We start from the raw sequence: 22,792 nt of genomic DNA on the forward strand, positions 1-22,792 counted from the left end.
TGTTTGCGAAGAAAAGGTAGTGTCATGACTGTCATGCCGTGGCCCTGACCCTAGGCATCCCTCCCGGCCAGTCAAGCCGACCAGTCCCTGGGGTGCGCCATCCGCTCCGGTTCCCTTCTCGTTTATCGCCGTTCGCGCGATTCCTCAAATCGCGCTCTCGTATTCGGGGCTCGTTCGACTGGTTCGAGTTTTCTTCGCGGCGGAGGAGCTTCATCCCTACTTATTATTCTTTACGCCAGTGAGTACGCAGCTATCATTATATCGACTTGCGTAGAATGGTGCGAGATGCGAGGGGCGCGTGCGAAGAATGAGACGTATCTCACACGCTCGTTCATCCTCTATCTTACACTTTTTCCCTCTTTCTCTCTTTTTTCATTTGAAATTATCATATTTGCATTATTAAGTCGCTCAGAATACGAATATGATTTTGTCCATTACAAGTGTTGTGCAATAGCTGAATCTCAGCGATCTGTATATGTATATGTATATGTATGTGTGTGTTTATAATGTATTCGCTACGTAAGTCACTACACGCTTTAACTCGTGCGATAACAGGTATGTAGATATCCGGGAACAAGTAGACACACAGGATAATGAGATTCGGACTTGGGACTCGGATACATTCAAATCCGAAGCTCACTTCGTTCAGAATATTCGAAGAGCTCAGTTCGTAAGCTGCGCGCACATTGATACTCTCGCCAATCGTTAGCAAAGTCGTCCGACGACTCTCGTGAGAGTAGCACAGTAGTAGATCTCTCATTGTCGGTAGAAATCTCGCATCTCTGCACCTGTCTACCTGCACCCGTACCATCGTTATGCAGGTAATAGTAGCGAGGGCCAAATTACGTAAGTTCGAGCAATATAATCTCGAACGGTTCAAACGATCTTAAACGAAGTGTTACAGTCTCAATTCGAGGACTACCTGCCGTATCTGGGCGGTGTGGCCGGCGCTCTCTTCGTCACCGGGGTGGCTTACTGGGCTTCCAGACCGAAGGCCGAAAGACCGCTCTTTCCGCTCGATGACCAGGCGTTGATACTACCGGTAAGTAAGGAACAGAAACACGTGTCGGTCGCTATTTCCTTTTTTCGCGAGATTGAAAATGCTTTTTCTTCTCGCTCTAACTAGGACGTTTGTGATTCAAACAAAAATAGATCCGCTACTATTTTGAAAATAGATTTAATCTATTAGCCATCCTTCTTACATTGTCTAATGTTTCTTTTTCTCCATTTTTTTTTTCGCCTGAATATGTATCTGTTTAATTGCGAGAAATGGATTACAAATAAAAATTAAAAGGAATAGATCAATTTTCGTGCCATTTCGAAATTTTAAGTAACATCAAATACGTGTTTTCGATTGTAAATTGCAACACTGACTCATATCTCCAGCCTTATCTAATAAATCGCTATCGAAAGTTTTTTTATCTAAAAATCGAAAGATGTCGGAGAAACGCGAATATTTTAATGCGACAGTTCTCAGTGATTTAGTGAATTGATTTATGTATTGCACATTATTAATCAATTCAAAAATCGAGAGATTTTTACTGAAGAACAGAGAATATTTCAACCCGATAGCTTTTTATGGGCGGTTTGAAGCTACCTATTTAAATGACACGAGTGTCATTATAAATATGCGATTAATAGTAACGAAAAAACGACGAAGGTTCTCGTGTGATACATAACAATAAAACATACAAAATATATATAGAGTGATCCGTAATTCATGGTACAACTGGCAAGAGGCGGATTCTTTATGAAAAAATAAATCGAAATTGCGGAATGAAATTTTTTCATATAGAGTTTCGTTTCTAATAAAATCGACTTTAAATATTAGTTGAGTACGCGTAGACTTGAGTAAGACGCGATTGAGCGGATCTCGATACAAACCGATTATTTACTTTTTTGTTTACAGTATACAGTATTTTCTTTAACATAGGATATGTAAATTAAAATGGAGAACACGATATTTCCTTTACAAAACCTCCTAAAAAAAAAAAAAAATTTAATTGAAAAAACAAAATTTAAAAATTTTATTCTCTGCTATTTCGATTTATTTTGTCATAAAGAATCAACCTCTTGCCGGTTGTACCATGAATTATAGACCATCCTATACATATATATGTTGTTGACATTGAATTGACACGAAAGAATTATGACAGATAAAAATATTATTGCATATGCAACGCGCGCTGCGAATAAATAAAAAAAAAAAGATAAAGCAGCATTCATTTATTTGCGTATCTGTCTGTATATCCTCGCTTTTTGAACTCTATTTATTTGTCGATGGAAAATAACGTGATGATTGATAATGACGTTTTATCTCTCAATTGAACAATACTATAGATAATAACAATAATATAGATATAGATAATTTAATGCTACAATCGCATATTGATATTACTATAAATATCGCGTTGAAAACACATCAAGCAGATGATATCAGAACTATTATAATGGTTCAAATTATTCATATATTAGGTTAAATGCTTTTGATCGTGTTTACGATAACGTTTGACGCGAAATAATTTAAAATAATGTAGTTTCTTTCGATAACGATAGCGCTATTTGCTTTGTCATTGCATAGAATACATAATACACTGTGCGTTAATGCGACTAAACATAAAGCTGATTGCCATATACGTACGAAAAATGTCCAATAAGACATACGTGACTTATAAAAAAAATATTCTTTATAAAAAAAAAATACTCTTCAAAACATCAGTTATTATTAATGATAATATACTATCTATGCATTTATGAGAGACATACATATATATACACACATGCAAGCATGGTTATATAAATTAAGATTTTTAATTATATATCAATATATATCTGGCATTAAATCTAGAATTTATAAAGAAAAAAACTATCATATGAATTAATAGTAGATATGTTTAATGGCAATAAATTATTTATACTCTAGTTTTTAATGGACAGTTTAAAGTGGGCTACTTATTTATATGACATGTGTGTTAAGCGAAAAATGTTATTATAAATATTATAGTAATAACGAAAATATGACGAAAAGATTCTTATGTGATACATAACAATAAAGCATGCAACACATATTTATGTGTTGATGTTAAATTAATACGAAGAGATTATGGTTAATTGATAATAAATTAAAGAATATAATCAAAGAGTATTTTTTGTTTTCCGCTTTTATTTAACACACGCTATAACGTGACATTCAAGTATTACTTAACATGATGTAATGTTTATTCAGACAGCATGTGTCTTTAAAAGGTGTCTAAAAAACAAGGTAAAAATGTTTTATCGTCATCTTGGCCTTTCCGTGCTGTCTAGAGGTAAAAATATTGATAGACATATTATGATTTCTTTTCTGATTTTTTAATTTAAATTTATTAGAGAAATCTTTATTTCTAAAATCTTTATTTCTTTATTTCTATTTAAAATCCATTACTTGTGCGACATATAAATCAATGACGTTCATTAATGTGCAAACAAAGATACGCAGTGCATTAGAGATTATTTAATTTTTCGTCGAATACGGAAATAACTTTTAAAAAGTATATATTAATGTGCGTCACACACAGCGTAAGAAGAGCATTTCTATAACATATTTTTTATATTATAACAAAATATAATCTAAATGACATATACATATATAATATTTCTTTTATTTTGTACGCGGATTCTAGATATACATATATCCTAAAGAGTATTAATCTATGATTAGTTAAGTATCGCGATCTGCATAATTTTTGAAAAACAAAGATACATCTTCAAGCTAAATTTTTTTCAAAATAAAAAGAAAAACGTGCGCGATTTATACATTTCCGAATAGAAAGCATTTATGAGATTTAATATAGTAAATGCGAAGCTAAAATGAACAATCGAGAAGTGTGATAATATGCAAAATGAGAGTTCAATTAATATGCAAGAATAAAAATATATCCACCGCACATTATACACGAACATTTTACATAGATGTTAGGGTCACGCGGTTTTACAGAATCCTTTAATATAATATTTCAAGTGTTAAACGCCTTTCGCTAAAGATATTTTCTGACTACATATATACATATACATAGATAATGAGCTTTCCAGATTAACTTTATCAATCGGCTCGCGCAACGACCCTCGTCTCGGTTTACATAGGCTTTCCTTCAAACCCTGACTATCGTCATGACGGATACGATATCGATTTCAGTGAACCCAATGTACGCTTTTTCACCGTATATGTTTACACATAAATATTTGCAAGTGTTTTATATTGATGTTTCGCACATCGTCAATTATTTTTATAAGATTCATAAACTTACAAGTTTTAACGTTTTGAAAGGGCTAATCATTGCATTTTATATGTATTAATGGATATTAAATTATATATCAATGGTTTATATTGTTTCTTTAGAATGATGTATAACTATAGAATTCATTCTTTCATTGAATGATTCAATTAAATATTAGATTGCGAAAAGTCGACACTTGACTCTATCCTCTATATGATCTTTTTATATAGAGTGTTCTGAAATATCTAATAGAATATCTTTCACGATTCTTTTACAAGACAATAAAAATGAAAATAGATTTTAATTAGGCTCAAATTTTTTTGAGAAATCCAAGGGAGACGAAATGGTTAAAGAATCCAAAGAAGAAAATAAACAAATACGTCAAGTATAAACGCTCTGCGTATTATACGTAATATGTACTGCGTTATTTTTGAACGGATATCATCACTACTGATAAGACAATCTTCATTTTCTTTTAATACTAACTGTTTATTCAAACATTTCTAATTTTTGAATGTTTTATTACTCTTCATTTGCATCGATTGATCAAACTAAAATCTGATCAATTTATTGTTGTTCTAATAAATGTTCTCTTAAGAAAGGCATCGCAGTAGAAATCCACAATAATATAATATAATCGATATGACAGCTAAATTATTTCGAAAAAAAATTCGCTTAGAATTCTGTATCATCTTCGAAGGCAATTTTTTTTTTAAAGATACGTACAACAGTTGACAATATTTCGGAGCGATATAACATTTTGCGTTACCTGCTCTATATGTATTATCTTTCGTCCAGATTTTTTTCACGTTACACAGCGAATGATCCATGAAACAAGCTCTCGGTCTTCCAGCTCGACGTATTTATCACATCTCTCGGCGTAATAACATCTCGCCTTGAACATTTTAAAAATTACCTGCTCACGCGACGAGATACGATACGCGAAAAGGGAATGAACGCCGCGAAAAACAGAGTTCCATCACTCGACTCGTGACCGACGCTGATCTGTCGGCCAAACTCTCGCTGGTATGCTGGCAATCGTCCAAACTCCTCGAGGACGACGACGCACTATATTTAAACGCATAGTCGAGGATCTTCGCGAGGCCGGTTGGCGTTAGCACTGTCAATACGGATATTGCGGTTTAAATTGTGCGTTTTCCATTTTTACGCGATCTATCAGATCGAAAATCGGGTGAATGTTCAGAATAGGGGATTATATTTCGGATTTTTTTTTTAACGCTACTGTTTCGATCCATTCCATTCAATTTTGCTTGTTAATGTACCTGATATTTGCATGATAGAAAAAAAAAATTAGTACTTGAATATATATGTCCGAGTACTTTCAACATCTCTGTCTACGTGAACTATATCTAAAAGAAATCTCAAGGTTCGACGAAAAAGTTCGCATTGTAGAGTTCGATATTTGACCTAGGTTTGTGGAAACCTAGTTTGTACATTCCTTGTTTCTTTATATTATCTTTCAACGAGAGCCCTCGAAAACTTTTTTCCTACATGTTTTTGGCGAATTACATAATCTAAATAATGATGATAAATTATATTTTTTTTTAATAATGTTTTGTTATTTTATATATCTTTGTAGGATTTAAATCTATTTTATCTTTGCTTTTAAATTTTCTACAATTTTTTCCACGTTTGTATACATATATATTAGGTATACAACTTTGCTTCCGCCGTTTTCCTATAGATAGCTTTAGCGGTAAGTAGTGGTCGAAATAAATAGATCATAGACGTCATGCAATAAACTTGGGCATCTGTCAACATAACCCCATAGAAACATTAGTCGATTTGTATCTGCATCATAAAGTTATTCTCGATTGAAAATATCAGTTTACGAGTCAAATTCTCGTCATTTGCGGGAGGTTTTAATTTTCTGCTTCAATATGAAGAAATTTGCGGCTGAGGCTCATCGAATGCTCTCAAATACTTATGGTGAAGCCGCTATTAGTGAAAGAACGTGTCCTGAGTGGTTTCAACGCTTCAAGAACGGTGATTTTCACGTCGAAGATCGGCATAGCGGTGGAAGAGAGAAGGTTTTCGAAGATGCAGAATTGGAGGCATTACTTAATGAAGACTCGAGTCAAAGTCAAAAAGAATTGGCACGATCATTGGAAGTGACTCAACAAGCAATTTCAAAACGAATCATAAATGTATAACCAGTTTTTTACAATAAAGCCTCGAATTTCGGAAAAAAAAACGGCGGAAGCAAAGTTGTACACCTAATAATTTTTGAGTATAACGATTTTTGGGATTAATTTCTTAGGTTTCGTTCGGTTTGAAAAATGGCCATCTACTTCTTTAAAAATTCGAAACGATGATCCAATCTCATCAAGACGTAATACGATCAGAGAGAAAGCAGTCACTAGTAAATATCTGAGGATTTTAATTTTTATTTCGAACTTTTTCAGCCAAGAACTAGAACCAATATAATAAGCCTCCGCAACTCTTTTCTACATTCTTCTTGAGAAATTTGAAAAGATTATCACTTTCCATCATTAAAAAAGAGAAATCAGATATTTCAACTCGATTTACTACCGTAATTTCGCTTTGATATCACATAACGATCCATCAGTTTCTCCGTATAATTATAAGCATTGATCATATATGGTATACTCGAACGTCCGGATATTCCCGGTAATTTCGGAATATTATCTTTACCGGGATATACCTGTTGAAATGACTGATGACAATATTGACAGTACGACAGGCAACTTTTCCGCGGAGATCAGCGCCGAGCAGCATCATCCGCGTGATATTCGCGCCGCGAGCCAAAAGCTCGGACCGCAAGCTCGGTCGTAAGCTCGATTTGAATTCAGTGAACGCGGGCGCGTTGGTCCGGTTGGACCAATTCGTTTTTATACCCGCCAGTGTGTCGGAGTAACCGATTTCTCTTGAGAAGAGGGCTCCCGACGGCGTGTGCGCGCCCGTCAAAAGTGTGCGTGTTACGTGTGCCGTCAAGCAGCATGTCGTCAGGCTGTTTCCTTCCCGAGCCGATCCACCCACCGATAGATCTCGGCGATCAGTCTGACACGATCAAGGTGAAGATCAAGGCTTCCGTGGAAAAAGAATGATTTAAAATACGCGCTATTTCGATTATTGAGCTGATAACTTTTACAATAAAATCATCTCACATCTCTCTTCGGCACAAGAGAGAGCTATTTAAAATAAAGAAAATTGAACTCTTTTGCGACTAAATATTGTTGATCGATTTATGAGCTCGCAAAATACGTGCACCCCACAAAAAGTATTAAATTTCTGCCCAGTGTGACGAGCTCAATATTTTTAATTTGCGGGATATAAAAGCTCGCATAAATAGCTCATAAATTATACGCAATTCGTTTTCGCAAAGTGGGAAGCCAGCTCGACAGAGATACGCGCAACGCGGTTTATCTTCTCGTTTACTTACGACGATCAAAGTCGTGCTTTGAAGCTTTATTTTACGACGAGACGCGTAATTTCGCAAAATATAAACCTTCACACAGATACATTTAACTATAATTAAATATGCTGTGTTAAATAAATGTATAATTAAACGAAATTCATTATAAGTTAAGGATGATATCTTGTTTGTATGCAAAATTAGATACAATTTATCATAAAGAAATGTAAATTTTTTGTCATACTATTTGAGTGATAGATGACTCTATCAAAGCTCTCTCGTTTACCATCCTATAAGCTTAAATCATTAGTGAGTTATTTCGTAATTACTGAACACATATATATCATGCGAAGACATATGATAATAAAACTATTATAATTACCATAATAAATCGTAATATACATATGTAACTATTAATACATTATGCATTGTATTTATAATTTATTTGATTTATTGTTAATGCTAAATATTTCATATACAATATAATCAAAAATTAAAATTTTTTTCTAAACGCGGATCTCTTCGTAAATTTAAATTTAAATGGCAAACAGATTTGCCTTGTTTATTAGATCAAGAAAAAAGAAATGCCATTTTTAAAATTTTGTTAAATGCATAAAAAAGAGATCCAATGCTTTTTTTTTAAACGATTAAATTTATTCATGATAATAATTGCATTATTTTTCATCGTGAGAGACTATATCGTTAGTTCTTGTTTGCTTGTAAACGAAATTCTTCAAGTTTCGATAAAAAAAAAAAAAATCTATTTTTAACGACGTTACACTTTTTTTCCGACTCAATATTTGCGTATGGAAAGCTCAGTTTCGAAAAAGCGTTTTATTTTCCGTTGATTATAATAATAATAATAATAATAATAAATAAAAAAAAAAAAAAAAAAAAGAGAGAGATTTTTCGCAAAGAAATCCGCAAATTACTACAAGGATAGATCATTTTAACCTTGTATACGAAACACTTTGCCGATGCATCGAGAACGTGGGTGGTGCGTAGTTGTCGTTACACAAGCATGTCGATGAGGCTGAAAAAAGCGGACGTCCGCGTCAGTCTGGGTGGCAGAGATCGATATAGAGGAAATGGGCGAATATGTGTGCCGTTGTGAAATAAACATTCGTCCCTTTACCTGCACCCTTCGCCCCATATCGCGTAATCAACTGCTCCGTACGCGTTGATGTGTAAGCGGGGCCGCGTGCGTCGCCCGGCTAAATTTAGTATTGCACTTGCCGCATGTCCGGTTACGTAATGATCGACCGGACCTCGTGTGTGCCGGCTCTCTCTCTCTCTCTCTCTCTCTCTCTCTCTCTCTCTCTCTCTCGCGTGTTTTATTTGACTTCTCGTCTCTTCTTCGCAGGGCAACGAGTATATCCGGGTGTCTAAGTTCTACAAGGAGGGCAGAGAAGGCAAATTCATTACCTTCTTATACGAAGATACGCTCACTCTCTATGACAGCTTCCGTCGCGGCGCCAAGGAATCCAGTGAGTCATTATTTTCAGAAGCAACATAATTCTCCTTCCCTCATTTCAATCTTTGAAAATGAAAATAGTGATTCCCCGATTAAATTTAATTAAAGTTGAGTGGCGTTTAATTGATTCCTTGTATACATTATTTTCAACTGAAGTCTAATGTCACGTTTACTTAATGTCAACTGATGATATTAAGTGACAGAATAACTCAAGAAGCGATGTAGGATGGAAAATCGCATAAATCTCTACAATATTCGTATTTGAAGTTTACGGAAGCGACACATTCAATGTTCACGCATACATTTTGCGCATCCGCATGCAATTACGTACGTCGATTTAGCTGGTGACTCGTTTGGCAGCGACACGGCACCGAAGATCGCGCTATAAAACGAATAAACAAGCGGTTTCTTAACGAGCGCGGATTTAACGGCACGAATTATCGGCCGGCGATACGCGCCTCGTCGAGATTCGACGACCTTTCCGACGAAGGTTGACAGTTATTTCGGGCACGTGTAAAGCATCTCTTATTTTCGCCTCGCTGCGCGAAACCTACGCTCCGGCAGCCGACACCTGTCGCAGCTTTATGCGACCTATAACGATGACGACGTTAACGATGACGGCGAGCGTGTCCGAAGAATCGATAATCTTGCCGAGGTGCCGTTCGTTTAGCAATCGTATGACATACAAGAAAATCTTGCGCGACTAGTAGTCCATCACGTGAGCTATTATTTATTCATCGGATCATCCTGCATTTGTATTTTATTGTATTTGTATTATTAATTTTTTTCGACTAGAACATTCAGAAATTTATGAAACTTTAAAAACACAAGTACTAGACTTTTAGCATTTTTAATATAGCTAGTAATTGTTTAAATAATGATGAATAATGTATAAATAATTAATCATTTAAATAACTGATCATTATATTAGATAACTATATTAGATAACTATATTAGATTATAAAGACATCTTGCGTTTCCTTGAAGAAAGTACTTTTTCTTTATTAAATTATATCTCCTATCTTCTTTCCTATATTATATCTTCTTTCTTTTGAAGAATTTTTCTGAAGAGAATAAATAAAAAATGATCCAATTCCTAGATTTGATTTACCTTCTTAAAATTGGGCGGCAAACGAAAATAATGCATTACTTATTAAAACACTCTCTATATTTTCTAAAAATTCATAATTTCATGAATTTTTGAATTGAATAATATTCATCAGTAATCAAATAAAATACTGTTTTAAATATTGTAACAATAGCGAAAAGAACAAAAATAGTAATGTTATTCCTTCCATAAATCGATTTTATTAAATAATACGTAATGTCGTAATAAAGAGAGCATACTTTAGTTAATTTTCAATTATACCACAAATTATATATATATATATATCTTAGTTACAATATAGAATAGATTTACATTAATTCTTTTATTATCAAACTTTTTTATTCGAGTTTTGTTTTAATAAGAAATCTATCTTTCTCCAACGTTATTTTTCAAGCATAATCTTAATCATTTCATTATGATATATCAAAGAATATATCTTAAACAAGATTTGTCAATTTTGCTTTGAATTAATTATTCCCTTTGATCAATATAATATTCTTTTCATTCGCAGATAATGGTCCCTGCCTCGGGTGGAGGGACGGGCCCAACAAACCCTACCAATGGCTTCATTACAACGAGACGCTGCTCAGGGCGAAGAATTTTGGTTCCGGCCTAGTGTCCCTGGGGCTGGCCCCTGGTCCACAAACTTTAATAGGCCTGTACAGTCAGAATTGCCCCGAGTGGATTCTCACCGAGCAGGCATGTTATACGTATTCACTCGTGGTGGTACCATTGTACGACACCTTGGGCCCGGACGCTTGCGCGTACATAATCAATCAGGCTGAGATTAATCTGGTGGTATGCGAAGATGACCAAAAGTGCAATTTACTCCTCGACAAAGCACCGAGGTACGTGACAACGTTGACAATTCTCCGTATTAATAAAATATTTCTAGAAGCTCTAAATTATTCTTTAATTCTTCCAACAATGTCATAACTCTATTAAATTTTCTTGATTTTAAGATGTCTTCATTTTTTTCTACTTATTACTCCGTTAACTGGATAATTATCGATTATCAATAATTGCTTTAATTATCAATTATTCAAAATTCATTAGCAGCAAATACATATAGCAATTGGCATACATTCCCATGGAAAATTTATTTTGCGTAACTATATGTAATCTGAGAATATTATCAATGCTATTCATTATGGATGGAGTTATACGTTTAAAAATTAAACAGCGCTTAATTTAGCATACCGATGGAAAAATCGTACATAATTTAATCTCCGTTATATATCGATTGTATACTAGATACCGAATAATTTATGTATAAATATGTAATTAGATTACGAGAAATAACTTCTTTTTAAGCGGCGAATGTTGAGAGAAAACTATTACATACACACACACAAACACACAGATTATAATATTCATGCGAAATAATATCTAGAAAAAAGAAAACCAATTTCTTAAAACTCATCTATGTTTAAAAATGTATACAAAGTGTCTCTATCGTTGCAATATTAATAACAAAATATATTGATGACACTTTAATCGCACGCTCCTCGACATATTCCATATAAGAGATATAGATCTATATTTTACTAATATTTTATAAAAAATTTTCGTCTATGACGCAATGTCACGCGACCTCACGAGATGTGGTCACACGTTCGAAGCACGTTGGTTTTCTCAAAGAAAATGTTTTCAAAAACAGCGATGTTGAAAGTGTTAATTTGTAACGCTGCCAAGAGCTCACAGGAGCTTAGAAATTAGACGAGCGGCTTCCCCGGCTGAGGAAGACTCCATCTTCCGTTGTGCCTGTCATATTTCAACGTTTCCTCGGTATTACGACAGGTGTTTAAGGAAGCTGATAGTGATGAAGGAGACGCGGCCGGCGACGAATCAGCGGGCAAAGAACCGCGGCGTCGAGCTGTACAGATTCGACGACATCGAGCGTCTTGGCGCCCAGAAGAATCATCCGGAGCTGCCGCCGAAGCCGTCCGACCTCTGTACGATATGTTACACGTCCGGCACCACGGGCAATCCGAAGGGCGTCATGTTGACTCATCAGAATATCATGGCGGCCAATTGTTCGGTGATATTGCAACTGGGCGATCATGGGCTTACGAGCAAGGACACGCTGATCAGCTTTTTGCCATTGGCGCATATGCTGGAGCGCTGCTGCGAGAATTCCTTGTACATGATGGGCGGCGCGGTTGGCTTTTACAGCGGTGACATCAAAAAGCTACCCGAGGACATGAGGGCCCTCAGACCTACCGTCATGCCGGCCGTGCCTAGGCTGCTGAATCGGATTTACGACAAGGTGAGCGATTATTGAGATACCTTTATTCCATTTCGTTGTTCTAATGTCATCCGGAATGAAGAAATTTTCTATAAACGAACGTGATGATGAAATAACCATTTACCAGTCGAGTGATTGATAATTTATTCATATTAAAATTTTTTAATATGTCATTCTTATTGTTCTCAAGAGAGCGAAAAGATAACAGGACGTTTTATATATATATAGTCGTAAAAGTGAAAGAGGCGAGAAGGCGGGCGGGGGCAGGGAAGGAAAGCGAAAATTGTAATTATTCAGGATAAATAGGCTTCATGGCTTTTTATGAAAGAGACATTTGACATTTGTACTCGCGCTGTTTATGTCTAAATATATCTACTATTTGATAATTATATTCTGAAATATTGCGTAATTGAGTTCTCTTTATCGTGGCTTGTTTCAAATAATTTATTGCTGTTGTCTATCTACGTTTTGCGTCGATACATAGCATTTTATTTTTAGTTTGCGCTTTTGTGTAATACACGCATACACGCACTTGGAAAAAAAAAAAAAAAAAAAAAACTCATATAAAAAAATATGAAAACTCATTCCAAATAATCATTTTAGAATCATATTTATGGCATTTCTAATTTGAGTGAGATTATCAATGCAAATAAGATTTGATTAGCCCTATTATATAAAGGATAATAATTCATTAACAAGATACAGATAATTCACACACATTAACAAGATACAGAAATTTATGAATACGTACATTTATTTACATCTTATTAATGAACCATCAAAATCAAAACAATAGATTCAATATGTTGAAAGATCTCTTGTTTTGATTAGATAATTCATGTTTACATGTAGCATCACGTTCATTTATTTTTAGAAGTCATTGACATAACGCAAGCTGTGTATCTTTTTTAATGTTATAAGAATGATGTTATAAGAATTGCCTGTAAATATCGGTTCTGATATTGTTGTGTATTTAATTAATCTAGTAAAAAAGGTCAGTAGCGTTGTAAGTTTTCGCGAAAAGCAACGATATCTTTTGTACGGCAATTGTGGGAATTGCCTTGATGTTTTTCTTCAAGTTAAAAGAGTTCAGAGTTTCCTGGCATTTCATTTAGCGAACAATTGCTATTACTAGCATATGGTCCATTGTGTTAAACGGAATTTGTCTGTTCTTGGACATTGCTCAATATTTTTACGGCGCGACGAGGCCGTAAAAATATTGAACAACGACAATTGTACAATTTGTACAACGACATTAAACATTAATAAATTTGCTTTTCATAGCCTGTATTCATATGCAATGATACAATCTTGATATAATCTTATAATTCATCCGATATGTTTCTTTATGTATCGAATTATAAATGTATATCTTACTTTCAACTTATATAATATATTAATCTTTTTATAAGAATATAATAGAAATATTCTGTCTCTTCCTTTCTTTCTTTTCAAATTTTCTAAAATTAATCCTCAAACGAAGCATTATTGGGCATCGTTATTGCAATCCTCAATCGCTAATAGCGCTTTTGGCCCGTTTCACGAATTTTCTCGTAGCTACGCAATAATTCATTACGTGCCAACGCTGTATCATGCAAATGAGGGTAACAGGTGCGGGATCAACTCTGCGACGTGATTCTGACGTTCGTCTGAATGGGGCACACACGAACGAACGTATTATTGAATTACGTTACGCGTCGTATCTTTTATTGCACGCGTCGATGACTCTCTTCTGCGGCTATTCCATCCGAGCTTCGAAAAGTAGGCGCGAGGAAAAAAGCCAACGGAAATGCGGTCACGCATTTTTCTACATACGCATATACCTGTAGATACCGTCGCTGATAGATGCCGAGTTTGCTGACAAGGAGTAAAATTTAATAGATAAATCATATAACGCACATATACTCGATTAAGGACTTGTCTATCTTCCACAATTATCGTATACTGATCTTTTCTGCTTCATGTAAAAATGTTCGAGACAAAATAAATGTTCTTCTTTTTCCTATGTGTGTGAGGCTTTATTCCAGATATATTATTTTTCATATCTAACAGTAAGTAGATATTTTTTTAAGGAAAAGTTGAAAAATTTGTGTTAAATTTAACAGATATCAAACGCTCTCAAACGGTCCACACAAATTTTTGTGTTAAATTGACATAATATTGTATGTTAAATGGTGACAATAATACTATGTTAATATTTTAACACAAAATAAATGCAAATCTCTCAAAGTAATTTGAAATAAATTTTATGTAAAAAATCAACATAATAACGAAGCGAATAAATTTGAATGTTATTTTGTTATCATTATTGAGAATGTTTAATTTTTTTCACAAGTCTTTTGTTAAGATATTCACGTGCGCTTATTATTAGATTATTTATTTTTTGTTATATTCGCGTCTTTTGTGACCATTATTCATATTAAAATGTTTAATTTTACAAATTATCTGTTAAGACATTCGCGAATTGTACAATTTTCATGACCTCAATATATTGTACGGGCATCCGGGTATCGTTCCTTGAGCCTATTTATTACTTATTTCTTTATTTTGATTTCGTAGGAGCTATTTCGTTATTTTAAATTTGGATATTCTTAAACCTCTTTGTTTCCTGCTACCGAATTCGCGAATGATAAATTCATTTATCATGGTTTATCCATTGACAAGATGTGACATTGAACTCGATCGCAGCTGTCCAAATAGATTTTCATCTTCTTCGTTTTATAATAACTCGCTAATAATAACAAAAATATCCAATCAAAATTGATGGCAATCAAAATTTATGGCCAACCAAAATTGTCGAGATGAAATAACGCACGTCTTGATGACGCGGAGGAAAATATTATCGCTTGTAAGTAGGAAAAATATATGAGAGATATTAATATAGCTGATTGTGACGCATCTCATATAACAGATTTACTATAAAAGCTGATAGAAAATATAATCTAAAAATATAATATGGACGGAAAATGCGTGCGTCATGCCCTTTATTGCATCGTGCCTTCTTTTTTTATCATTATCTTATTTTTGATTTGTGTCTGCAGGTGCACACCGAGATTCGCAGCTCGTTCTTGAAGAGGATGATCTTTAACATGGGTATGCGGGCGAAAGAGTCGGAGATCAAGAAGAGCATCGTCAGGATAAACAGCGTATGGGACAAGATCGTATTCAGGAAGATCCAGGAATCGATGGGCGGCAGATTGAGACTGATGCTCGTGGGTTCCGCGCCGCTTGCGGCGAATGTGCTTACATTCACCAGGTGTGCTTTGGGCTGTGTAGTGGTCGAAGGTTACGGTCAAACAGAATGCAGCGCACCAATAACGCTTACTATTCAGGTTTGTATCTTTGTATCTTCGTATGACGATAGTGCCAGTCGTCCAAGTCTCGTTTTCGCAGCTTTACGCTCGACAGTTGTAAATTTATTATGCTGATCTCCATGAAATTGTCGAAGAATAAATTTAAAGAGATAACGCGGTGTCGAAATGTTGTAACGTGGATCTTTGTACACTGCATTGCTCTATGTGTTATCTTATACATGAGTATTAAAAATGTTTTATTTATATTTTTCCTTAATATTTTATTATTTTATTTATTTTATTATTATTCATTTTATTTATTTTATTGTTATTCGTTTTCTCTCTCTCTCTCTCTCTCTCTCTTTCTTTTATATATATTTTACTTATACCATGTATTTTGTTTCCTTAATATTTTTTTTTCTTTCTCTCTCTCTCTCTCTCTCTCTGAACCTGTATTTTTTCACTGAAGAATACAATTTTGCCAATTTTGTTATAATGTTCGAAGAAAGAATAGAGAAAGCGTTTGATGATAGATGTACGTCTGTAAGACCGTTAACATTCTACACGGTAATGTTTAAAGAAAAAGTACGTAAATATTGTATATACGTGTATATGTATTGTATTATAGAGACCTTTCGATTATACATAACAACGGTTATGCAAGCGATCGATAAATGCTCCATGAATACATTTTTTATAAAACTAAGTTTGACAAATTCTAATGTAAGCATGCATGGCAGTATAGATAAGTAAACTTTGGAATAGGAAGTAAAGTTATTTCTTATATAATGTACATTCAATTGTACGTGTACATACATGTATACATATATACATATACTATTTATTTATTTATTTATTTATTGTAAAGTATCTCTATCGCCCATATAAATGCGCGAAACTATCTTGAAAGAAATACAAAGCCTCGAGACAAGTTTATCATTTTACCGATAAAATATAGAGAATTTTGTCGCTTCTTTACCAATGTCAAACTCAAAACCAAGTTCGAGTATCGTGAAAAGCGAATATCGTTCCCCATCGACCGTTTGGCATAGCGACAAAAACAGCATTATAGCGGAAAATTTAATAGAGCTATAGATCTCCGTTATACGTGTGCGAAATACCGTAAATTCTTTACACATGCTCGAATATTCATTCGATAATCGATTCACGCGATTATTGAGTTTTTCGTAAATAAACAAATCGCGACGTTCGACTTAGATCGTTCATTGCATCATCATTTAATTCCATCTTCAATTACGAAGATAAAATAATTCTAACGAAGTCAAATAATTCTAACAAGATCATTTCTAAACATATCGATTGCAGATTATATATATTTTGCATAACGAACACAAGACGAAATCAATTCTCCATTTAATTATATAAATAAATTTATAGTACTTTTTTTATTATAATCTATGCAAAAGTTTGGATAAGCATCGCATAAATGCTTCTTGAGAAGCATTTCGAAAATGTTGTTTTATAAATATTCTAATCACTTAGGCATAAATTAATGTCATTTTCCGATCTTTCTTCACTACATATTTGTGAAAATGCGCAGTTACATACTAACTCCTTATTATATAATCTCTTAACATATTACAAAAAGTTAATATTGTAAAATATCTGTACATACGACATTCTTTTGTAGATACTTTGACTGTAATTCGATACTCGTTCATCCCTTCCTTCTCTTTGTAATCGATAATTTATTTTAAAAAAGATCTCTAGAGAGAGAGAGAGAGAGAGGGGGGGGGGAGAACGCGCCAGGAGAATATTTATTGCTGACAAATTGATGGCATTCAAAAATGTTTTTATTGAATACTGACTAATAATCAAGTAATACGTGTCCTCTCTATTCTTGGCGCATCTGCGAGATATCGACATAGCTATATAACCGCGCGCGCGCGGTCGCAGATATTTCTGTCATCGAATCGAAGCTTTAGAGCCATGTGCCAGGACACGCCACCTCTATCACAAGACCATTAGCTGCTACGTTATTGAATGCACCTCGTATTCCATCGTAGAATTCATCGATCCATTGGTTTATACGTGTGTAACATGTCTTATAGTATACATATTTGTAGCACATGCGTTGGCAAAAGTATTCGCTGATAGATTCATTTTTGGCGAATAAATTAATAGATTTTCTATGAAAAGTAGAAATGATTTTTTTTTTTTTTTTTTTTTTTTTTTTTTTTTTTAATTCAATCCGCAGATTTAATTCACGTGTTTCTCATCTCTAAATACAGGGCGATCACGTACCGGGACATGTGGGACCACCAGTGGCTTGTTGTTGCGTCAAACTCGTCGATGTTCCGGAAATGGAATATTATGCGGTGAATAATCAGGGTGAGGTGTGCGTCAAGGGCACCAATATCTTCGTAGGATATTACAAAGATCCCGAAAAGACTGCCGATGTGATCGATGAACAGGGATGGCATCACACGGGCGATATAGGCATGTGGCAGCCTGTGAGTAATTATACATTTCGCTCACAACCATATTGGCGCGAATTTTTATTGATGAAAATGTTCACAACCGAGCTACCGATCAATCCTTATTCTCTCTTATAGATTTTTACAATATATGTATATTTTTTTATATAAAATAAATATGAAATTATGTTTTTTTTTTTTTTTTTTTTTTTTTTTTTTTTTTTTTTTTTAAGGGAAGAAGTATAATTTTGATTTTAATATTTATATTTAATATAAAAGATCTCTCTATTTTTTTTTAAATTATATTTCTTTCAAATTCCTTCCAGAACGGAACGTTAAAAATAATCGACCGGAAGAAGCATATCTTCAAGTTATCGCAGGGAGAATATATCGTGCCGGAGAAGATCGAAAATATCTATGCACGCAGCCAATATGTACAACAAATATTCGTCCATGGAGAGTCATTGAAATCTTGTATTATAGCTATAGTAGTACCGGACGTAGATGTAATCAAGTGTTGGGCGGTAGAGAATGGCATACCCGGCACGTTCAGCGTCTTGTGCGCTAATCCGGAAGTCAAAAAACTAATCATGGATGATATGCTAACGTGGGGAAAAGAAGCTGGTCTCAAGTCCTTCGAACAGGTAAATTATCGTTATTTATTCTTTCCTGTTGAAATTTTTTTAGTCGGATTCTATTTTAAATTTTTGAAGATTTTATATATATAATTATTTTCCTCAAAAATCTTGTAAAGCCAAGAATAGAGAGGACGCCGATCACTTCATTATTAGTCAGTATTCAATAAAAACAATATTTTTGAATGCCGTTAATCTGTCAGCAATAATTCTCTCTCTCTCTCTCTCTCTCTTTCTCTAGAGATCTTTTTAAAAATAAATTATTGATTATAAGAAGAGGGAAAGATATTTCTATCATAGCTCCAATCAATAAAAATAAAACAAAGAGTAGAACAATCAAATAAATTTTAGGAATAGAAGATTAGAGATATAAAAGCGTAAATAAGTATCGAATTACGGTTAAAGTATTTACAAAAGAATGTTGTGTATATACGGATATACACAATATTAATTATATTAATTATATGTACATATATAAAATTAAAAATAAGAGTCAAGATTTGAAAAGTTTAAATATGAAATTTGAAAATATGACGATAATTGGGAAAAATTTAATGAGAAATTTTTTTAATATTTTCATGTAGGTGAAAGATATTTATCTCCATCCAGACCCGTTCTCCGTGCAAAATGGGCTTTTAACACCAACGTTAAAATCGAAACGGCCTCAACTAAAAGCGTATTTCAAGCCACAGATAGAAGATCTCTATCAACAATTGGACTGACCAGATTGAGCAATCTCAGCGTACTATCGCTCGCCCACATCAGCACTGACCGTAAAAAAAAAAAAAAAACGATGATAGAGAAGGAAGCAAAGTCTTTCCTCGCCGCCGCTGCCTCTCTCATCAAACTATTGTCATCAAAAATATTCGTTAACCCTCGATACTTTTATTATATATCATTTTCACAGGTACATTAGAGGGTCGCAGACAAAAGCACCGTTTAGGCTAATTAAGATAAATAATAACATTAAAAATAATAAAAGGAGTTATTATTAGGCGCGTCTAGTTTCTCTCCTTCTTTCTCTCTCTTTCTCAATTACAAGCATCCTTTGATACTTGCGGTGATGGATGTATGTACAGCTCGATCCTTATCTACGTAACATACTTGGCGACTATTGTTATTCTTATATAAGAAATAAATTATAGAATGCATTTTTTAATTAATAGAGTCCGTCAGTGAATTCGCTCGATTATGGCTCAAATCAAAGTTACAACAATTACAAGTAGTTGTTAATTCAAAGGGATAATATTTAAATATGTTCAATAGAATCGGCGCGTCGAAAAAAACTTTGAATATTACTTAATAAATACATTTCTTGTTGGATATATATTTTGTGGTTCGGAGTATCTCTCGAAACATGAATGCAGAACAAGTGTTTACCATTGATCTTCCAGATATGACGTTAACGAGATAACAACGAAGCGGTTTTACGATTCTTTCCGTTATACGAAAATAATGCATTTGATAATTGTTTCATTGATGCTAATTGTCTTTGTGTCGCGCAGATAGGAAAGAATAATGAAACCGCTTTATAAGATTTATCTTCCTAGGAGAGAATGGGTCAATATTTTTTTATATAAGACTTTAAATAACACTAAATGGAATTTTTTGTTCTTGTTTGATGACATTTTGCCAGTTTTGTACTCGTTTGCTATGTCGATTTTCGTCTAAGAGATCAAGGTTATCATTCAGTCATCCAATGTTGATTGGATGAATTGATGAGAAAATATGTACATATAGCAAAGATCGTGTCTTGTAGCAAAATGTAACAAACAAGTACAAGATAGACGATATATATGATACATAGTTACTTAACCTCGCAATTTGATAGAAATAACATTGAAGTCTCTGATTTCAAATAAATATGACTTCCAAATCACATCTGGTGAATCTGGCCGAAGATATATATCTGTTTTTTTTTAACTCTTAGACTTAAAGCTATAATATATCACAATGCAAGCAACAATTATGAGAACTAATGCTACTGCTGCTAAGATAATTCTCTGTTGAAGGCTCCGAAAGATCATTCCTGATAATAATCGAGACCCACGCCCTAACTCCGCATCCGTTTCGCGTAACTTGAAAACAAGGGACAACATTATTATGGACTAACACACATCATTTCGCACTTTCTTTCATTGGCGCGATTTCATGCTTTATATATGCTTTATAATTAACAAACTTACCCTCCCTCTGCTTCGTTGTATCGTTTCTCGCTGCTCGTGAAGTTCCTTTAATACCTGAGAGCCGATTTCCTCTGTTTCCAACGCCATGCGGTAACCATTTTGTAATGTGCGTCCCGATCGTTCTATCCTCTCGGATGCATCCAACAATCTTTTTCTTTGGTCTTCTGTTACATTGTTGTCCCATGATTCATCCACCGTGATCTCTGTAATGTCCTCTTTTGGTTTTCTCGCCATTTGAAACTCTTGCGTTAAGCGTTTCAATTCTGCTCTGTGACTCTCTACACGACCGCGCAGGCGATCGCGAGCAGTTCCATTTATCCCACGAACCTCCAGCTCCATTTGCTCCAGCTGCAAATTAAATAGGCTCTGATCTGGCAAATATTTTGTAATAAAATATTGCAAATGAAAATATGAAAAAGAGATAAAACATATTTAGACATATAATTGTTCCTGATTTTATTAGTCTATTTATAGCCTATCCTAATTTTTATCTTAATTTTGTTACTTCAATTAAAATTGATTTTTCTTTAATCCAAATTTAATTAATTAAATCCCATACTTTTTTCATATTTTTATAATTTCTAACATTTATATAAAAATTTATCTATAGGTAGAATTCTCTATAAGTTTATTTATAAAATGGAGAATGAAGTTTTGTCAATTTATATATATTTTAAAAGCTGAAAATTCCAAGGTTTCAATCAATAAACTCATAAACAATTCAATATATTTTTGTTAAGAAAAAATAGATTTCCAAATTGAAGACATACATATAAAATGAAATGTAAAGTAACACAATTATAAAGTTTTTGCACACCCTGCTGAAAAATTCTTTTAACTACTCTGTGTATCATATATGAGAAATAACACTTGTAATCTTATTTAGAATTTAAATGATTCATACAGAATATATTATATTTACATTATCTCTTCAATCATAAACATTATGTAAATCAGCTTTTCAATAATGCATAGTGCATCTACTGTTATATATATACATACTTTTTATTATGTATCACGTCAATTCCTTATGAAAAAAAGTATATGTAAATTATAAAATATAAATAATTTTCTAACCCTACACAATACAGTATACATCTTTCGATAATTGGCAAAATGAGATCGCCAAGGGCCTCGCCTCAACATTGTAATGTAATAGAAAACGTAAATTCAATTACCAGTTCTTGAGCTTCTTCAATTTGCCGATCGACATCCTGAATAAAGGCCCTTTTCTCACCTGTAAATTACGTCACGTGTATCGATTATCGTTCTTAAAGACCGATTTTTCGTAATGATTGTTTTGCGCGTCGAACACGTAATAAAGCGCAATCGTTATAACGCATTTAATCGCGTTCCGACGAATTCTTACCGCCACTCTGGATTCTAATCCGACCGATTTTTGCGGTAACGTCAGCTGTCAGAACGGCGTACTGCTGTTCGTAGTTGTCGATGAGCGACGCCATCTTGGACACGAGTGTGTGTCATCGACTACCAACGCGAATTAGATGGCGATTCCGACTACGCGACAAAGGCAATATCGCAACGGAGAAGACCGATTAAAATAGGGATAATAATCTTTTGTCCGTGTATCTCGATTTCTTGCACGGAACTCATTAATACGTAAGAAATATTTTAATCTATTTTTTCAGAACATATTTACGCGCAAACAGGGTATTAAATCAGATCACTCTGGAAATCGATAAAAAGTAAAAAAGGTTAAACGTCAAGATCGTGAAATGTATTTCCTAGCTTATATA

At 34.0% G+C, this 22,792-nt stretch overlaps 2 protein-coding genes across 4 annotated transcripts; one reads left to right on the forward strand and one right to left on the reverse strand.

Moving 5' to 3' along the window:
• Nucleotides 1–152: 152 nt before the first annotated feature.
• LOC138939575 (long-chain-fatty-acid--CoA ligase 1) lies at nt 153–21,613 on the forward strand. 3 transcript variants are annotated; one of them, XM_070307459.1, is made up of 9 exons: nt 153–238; nt 897–1,042; nt 9,017–9,140; nt 10,747–11,083; nt 12,036–12,504; nt 15,525–15,815; nt 18,029–18,250; nt 18,541–18,858; nt 19,434–21,612. In XM_070307459.1, coding segments are annotated over exons 1-9 (2,046 nt in total). In that variant the 5' UTR covers nt 153–237; the 3' UTR covers nt 19,572–21,612. The 3 variants fall into 3 exon arrangements, with proteins under 3 accessions (XP_070163560.1, XP_070163570.1, XP_070163580.1); XM_070307469.1 differs by lacking the exon at nt 153–238 and adding an exon at nt 300–821 and having other exon boundaries at nt 905–1,042; XM_070307479.1 differs by lacking the exons at nt 153–238; nt 897–1,042 and adding an exon at nt 7,099–7,312 and having other exon boundaries at nt 19,434–21,613.
• Nucleotides 19,730–22,519, reverse strand: Vti1a (Vesicle transport through interaction with t-SNAREs 1a). Its single transcript, XM_070307506.1, has 4 exons — nt 22,405–22,519; nt 22,214–22,272; nt 21,036–21,383; nt 19,730–20,927 (listed from the first exon to the last, which is right to left on the reverse strand). The coding sequence occupies exons 1-4, from the start codon at nt 22,496–22,498 to the stop codon at nt 20,769–20,771; spliced, it is 660 nt and encodes a 219-aa protein (XP_070163607.1). The 5' UTR covers nt 22,499–22,519; the 3' UTR covers nt 19,730–20,768.
• Nucleotides 22,520–22,792: the final 273 nt, after the last annotated feature.

This window comes from Polyergus mexicanus, unplaced genomic scaffold (genome assembly GCF_030449975.1).
Source record: "Polyergus mexicanus isolate NDT 795.1 unplaced genomic scaffold, iyPolMexi1.0 SCAF_2, whole genome shotgun sequence".
NCBI lineage: Eukaryota > Metazoa > Arthropoda > Insecta > Hymenoptera > Formicidae > Polyergus > Polyergus mexicanus.